Genomic DNA, 6,000 nt, shown 5'->3' on the forward strand with positions numbered 1-6,000 from the left:
CTCAAACTGCCCTTTAGTCTTAGCTGTCTTAAAAATTATTGAGAATCCCAAAGAACATTTGTTGATGTAAGATTTTTGTTTCATTTTTGTGTGTGTGTGCCTGTACTGGGGCTTAAACTCAGGGCTTAGGTGCTGTCTCTTAGCTTTTTTGCTTAAGGTTGCCAGTCTACCACTTGAGCCATAGCTCCACTTCGAGCTTTTTGGTGGTTAATTGGAGATAACAGTCTTACAGGCTTTCCTGCCTGGTCTGGCTTTGAAGCATAATCCTCAGATCTCAGACTTCTGAGTAGCTAGGATTCTAGGTGTGAGGCACCAATACCAAGTGCTTGTGTAAGTTTTATTATAACTAGTTACTGTATTAGAAATGGAAACTGAACATTTTTCTAGGTATTTATGTATTTAAAAATAAACAAATGACATATTAATAGAAATAACATTTTAGTAGGTGGCTCATGCCTGTAATTCCAGCTACTGAAACCTGAGGATTGAGGTTTGAAGTCAGTCCAGAGAGGAAACCTATCTTTAGTTAACCAACAAAATGCCAGAAGTGGAGCTGTGGTTCAAGTGGTAGGTAGAATGGCAGCTATGAACACAGGCCATAAATTCAAGCCCCAGTAACAGCACAAAAAAAAAAGGGAGAGAGGGCTGGGAAGGTGGCTTAGTGATAAGAGTACTTGCCTTGCATGCATGAGGCCCTGGGTTCGATTCCTCAGCACCACATACACAGAAAAAGCTGGAAGTGGCATGGTGGCTCAAGTAGTAGAGTGTTAGCGTTGAGCTGAAAAGCTGAGGTACAGCGCCCAGGCCCACAGTTCAGGCCCCATGACCGACAAAAAAAAAAAAGAGAGAGAAAAAATAATTTTTTATTAACAAAATTTAGTGAGGATGGCATGGTTTTGCACATTTCCTAGAAAATGACTGGGTCCTTACGTACCACTGCATTGAATCTGGTGTGATATCATTTGTGTGTGACTCTAGTAAGGCCACCGTGCACTCTTGTGTAGATAAGACCGGTTAGGCTGATAACATCATGAAATTCTCAGGAGTGAGTTCCAACCTTGTGAATCCCCTGCCACCGAGGTGTATATAAAACGCACTGCTTTTGAGAACAGCTGCATTGCTCATGTGGTGGGTAGCTCAGTCCTTCTAGTTTGACTGCATTCCAGGCGACCCTTTCAAGGGGAGGGCTCTTCTTTGCTTCTGTGTCCTAGTTTCAGCCTTTTTCTTATCCTTTCTTATACTTTCCTGGTGCTTTCTCCCCATTCCCTTTTTCCTAATCTGTACTGCTTATTCCTTACTAGCTCTTCAAAGATTTATGGCAACTTGAATCCTAAAACTTCATGTTGAAAATAAGACTTAATTTCTTATTTAATTTCACTCTTAACTAGGAACCAGCTACTGGCCTCATGGTTTTATTTCTGTTATCTGTCTTTTATTTATCTTTTCTATTTCACTCTAACCTTTTTAAATATGAGTGTATGTGTGTGTGTGTTCGGGGTATTTTGGCATTTTTAAGTATATTGTCTTGATCTGAATTGGAATCATATACAAGTTAGAACAGGTTCTTTTTTTAAATCATATTTTGAAGGACTTGAGTGCTTTATTTTAGAGATATGTCTTAATTCTTTCTCCCTTCCAGGTGCATTTCTTTTCTTAATGTATATTAATTGTACAAAAGCATTTTACTGTGTCAGTTCCATGTATTAAATGTACTTTGATCATATTCACCCCAAGGGGAATTTTTTTAATCAATGAAAGTAAATTTTGCCTTACATAAAATTTTAGTTTTGGGCTGGGAAGGTGGCTCAGTGGTAGAGTGCTTGCCTTGCATGCATGAGGCTCTAGGTTCAATTCCTCAGCACCACATAAGCAGAAAAAGCCAGAAGTTGTGCTGTGGCTCAAGTGGGAGAGTGCTAGCCTTGAGCTGAAGAGCTGAGGGACAGCACCCAGGACCAGAGTTCAGGCCCCATGACCGGAAAAAAAAAAAATTAAAGTTTTGAAGTTATTAAAAGCAAGTGCTTAGCCGGGCGCCGGTGGCTCATGCCTATAATCCTAGCTACTCAGGTGGCTGAGATATGAGGATCGCAGTTCAAAGCCAGCCTGGGCAGGAAAGTCTGTGAGAAAATTATCTCCAATTAACCACCAAAAAAAAAAAAAGCTGAAAGTGGAGGTGGCTTAAATGGTAGAGTACTAACTTTGAGCAAAAAAAAGCTCAAGGACAGCACCTAGCACAAACAAAAATAAGTGCTAAAATGATTTAATATAATTTGTAGTTTTACTTTTAAATTTTACCAAATTTTAAAATTTTTATAAAGCTTTATAATAACAATAGTTCTATTTAAAAGTTCACATTTTTTTTGTTAAACTGTGTAGGTAGAATTATTTTAAAAGATCTTGGTATTTTGATGATATTTTAAAATTGTTAGTGTACACATATACTTCCTAAGCTGGCATTTGTCTTTTTTGGTTGTTTTGGTTTTACTTATTTGAATTCTTAATTTTTTTTTTCTGTCTTCACAGTCACAAACTCGCAGAACCCCAAGTCTTTCGAGTCTCAATTCCCAGGATTCCAGTATTGAAATATCAAAGCTTACTGATAAGGTGCAGGCTGAATATAGAGATGCTTATAGAGAATATATTGCTCAGATGTCTCAGTTAGAAGGGGGCACTGGGTCGGCGACAATCAGTGGTAGATCTTCTCCCCATAGCACATATTACATGGGTCAGAGCTCATCAGGGGGCTCAATTCACTCTAATCTAGAGCAAGAGAAGGGGAAGGAGAGTGAGCCAAAACAAGATGATGGGAGGAAGTCGTTCTTAATGAAAAGGGGGGATGTGATAGATTATTCCTCATCTGGCGTTTCCACTAATGATGCCTCACCCCTGGACCCTATTACTGAAGAAGATGAAAAGTCTGACCAGTCAGGCAGTAAGCTGCTCCCAGGCAAGAAATCCTCAGAAAGGTCCAGTCTTTTCCAGACAGATCTGAAGCTTAAGGGAGGTGGATTGCGCTATCAAAAACTTCCAAGCGATGAAGATGAATCAGGTACGGAAGAGTCAGACAATACTCCACTGCTCAAAGATGATAAAGATAAAAAAGCTGAAGGCAAAGCTGAGAGAGTGTCCAAGTCTCCAGAACATACTGCTGAGCCTATTAGGACATTCATTAAAGCAAAAGAGTACTTGTCAGATGCTCTCCTTGACAAAAAGGATTCATCAGATTCAGGAGTGAGATCTAATGAAAGTTCTCCCAATCACTCTCTTCACAATGAAGCCACTGATGGTTCCCAGCTTGAAAAGGCAAATCTCATAGAGCTGGAAGATGACACCCACACTGGGAAGCGGGGAATGCCACACAGTCTGAGCGGCCTGCATGATCCAATCATAGCTCGCATGTCCATTTGCTCAGAAGACAAGAAGAGCCCTTCAGAATGTAGCCTGATAGCCAGCAGTCCTGAGGAGAGCTGGCCTGCGTGCCAGAAGACCTATAATCTGAACCGAACACCCAGTACTGTGACTCTGAACAACAACACTGCTCCAGCCACAAGACCCAATCAACATTTTGATGAGATGGAGGGAATTAGAGAGTCTTCTCAGGTCATGTTGATGCCTGGGCCCACTCCAACTACTATTCAGAATGAAAATCTAAAAAGCTTGACACATAAGCGAAGCCTACGTTCGAGTTACACAAGGCTCTCGAAAGATGCCTCTGAGCTCCATGCAGTAGCCCCTTCTGATAGTGCAGGCTTTGGAGAAGAAAGAGAAAGCATTCTTTAAGGAAAACAAGTAGAAGTGGTAGAATGTTAGGCCCTATCACAAAATTGTCCTGAATTTTGAATTCATCCACTGCCTTCAGACATTAGGAGTTTATAAACCTCACTACCATTATTATGCTTTTCATTGGCACATAACTCCATAAAATTGTTGAGACATCATCTAAGTATAAAGATAAATCAGAAAGGGCTGGTTTGTTAAGTATAAAGGGCTTAACTTGCAAAAGAAAAAACCTAAGGATCCCCTTTGTAGAACAATTATTGAACACACACCTGGGGGAGATGATGCAAATTCATTCATAAGGTATTTAGATAAGAATTTACAGGTTTTAGGCATGGAGTTGTGGTACCTGCTTAGCAAGGTGAGACCAAACCACATTTACCGCCCCCCCTCCCCCCCCCCCCCGCAAAAAAAAAAAAGAACAACAAAAGGAATTTTTATGTGTTTGGAGTAGCCAGAAGACTTAAGGGTGAATTAATTGTAAATTGACAACCAATATTCTATATAATATACAAATTGATGACTAAAAAGATTTTAAGTAGAAAATATTTACTGAAGAGGGCTTTAAAAAAGTCAGCAACACCCAGAGTAATTTAGCCGTTTAGCTGGGCTGGCCGTACCATTAGTATGATTCATTCGGTAACTCTTAAGTTGTGCGCCCAGCTTTTCTAAGGGAGCTTAGCAAGAGTCGGGGATGGGATTTTTTCTTTCTTTCTTTTTTTTTTGGTGGTACTCTGAAGGATGTTTAGGACCATCTAAATGCTAGACTGAGCTGTATCCCCAGACCCAAGCATGAACTCTTCCTCTGCAGAATCAAGGAGATATGGGCAATAATTTGTGGAATGATGTATGAAGAAACTTTTACATAAGAACATTAGTGACAAAGACAAGGAAATGTTTAATTGGGTAGAACTAAATCATTGTCTTCTATATCAGGGCAGAGTGTGCCAGCTGCATTTGTCCCCTAAATCAGCATGTTAATTGTGAGGAAGGATTATTAAAAGAGGAAGTACATTTTTTGAACATTGAAAAGCATGAAACAGTGTGAGTAAAAACAAGATATAACTGGTGTGACCGTGAAACCCTATTCTTTGCAATTATTGTTCACAGACATTAAGAGAATGATCGCATTTCGGTATTATGTAGGCTAGAGAGGTCCCTGCCATCATGCATGAAAATTGTTCGTCACTTTCACATAGCTTATTATGTAGAATTAGTTCTAGCAGTATATCTTATCACAGGTGGGGCTGCAGGTGGTGAGGTCACAGCTGTGTGATTACCTAGACAGAACCATGTGTGTGTGTGTGTGTGTGTGTGTGTGTGTGTGTGTGTGTGTGCGCTGCTCACCCACTTGACCAGGCCTTGTGCTGAGAGTTGTTCTTCTGTGTTTCACTGCCTTGACGTTTGAGTACAATGGAGCATTTTATAGTTTACTTTGCATGACCTTTCACAAATGTTTTAGCATTAACAAAGGCAAGGTGTTACTGACATTTATAAATTGTAGTGTTAACATTTTAATATTTATGATATTTATTAGTTTGCAATGTGCTGTAATATTTCAGAGTCAGTGTTTTCCTTTTCAGGTGAGTAGTTGCAGCTTCTTCCTCATTGGAGGATACATTCTCATGCTGTTTGTGAAATTAATACTGGAGTACTAAATGTACAAGTAGATTTAGAAAACAATAAAAAGTTGCATGTCATTCTGACTCATGGAGTTTTATTCCCTATGGTAAATGAATCATTTTGATTAAAAATAAAGAAGTAATGTGTGTGTTTGTTTTTGTCATGTATCAGCAGTTGGTAAAGAGTTGGCAGGAGTGTTCCAGCCACCCCCACAAGTGCTTCTGAGAGAACGGGGCTCTAAAGCCTCCATGCCGTCCAGTGCTTTCTCTTAGCATCTCTGACAAAGAGTTCAATGGTGCCACAGCATCTTGCTGTGCATTTCTGTAGCTGAGCAGGCCAGATGATCCAGGTCCTGGAGAACAGCAATTTATTACAGAACATTCTGGACGTTTGCTTTTTCTGACTGATACAGAAATGACAGTACAGATGGGTTATTGAGTCACCATAATTTCTTTGAGTCTGTATGCCAGTTTATGTGTATCTATTCTATTTATAACACACTGCCCAGACTGATACACACATGCACACTGCTTTAAGCAGGATAAAGATGGATAGAAACCTGGGGCTTGAATCTTGCTATAGAGTCTTATATTTTATGGACCA

General features: G+C 39.8%; 1 protein-coding gene across 2 annotated transcripts in view; it reads left to right on the forward strand.

Annotated features, from left to right (window-relative positions):
- Kidins220 (kinase D-interacting substrate, 220kDa) overlaps positions 1 to 5,480 on the forward strand; it is an 87,307-nt gene extending 81,827 nt beyond the window's left edge. For both annotated transcript variants that reach the window (XM_013013675.1, XM_013013676.1), the window contains one exon: positions 2,521 to 5,480. In XM_013013675.1, coding sequence (XP_012869129.1) covers positions 2,521 to 3,777 — 1,257 coding nt within the window. In that variant the 3' untranslated portion in view covers positions 3,778 to 5,480. The remainder of the gene's footprint in view (positions 1 to 2,520) is intronic.
- The last annotated feature ends 520 nt before the right edge of the window (positions 5,481 to 6,000 follow it).

Source organism: Dipodomys ordii, unplaced genomic scaffold (assembly GCF_000151885.1).
Source record: "Dipodomys ordii isolate 6190 unplaced genomic scaffold, Dord_2.0 Scaffold20, whole genome shotgun sequence".
NCBI classification, from domain to species: Eukaryota; Metazoa; Chordata; class Mammalia; order Rodentia; family Heteromyidae; genus Dipodomys; species Dipodomys ordii.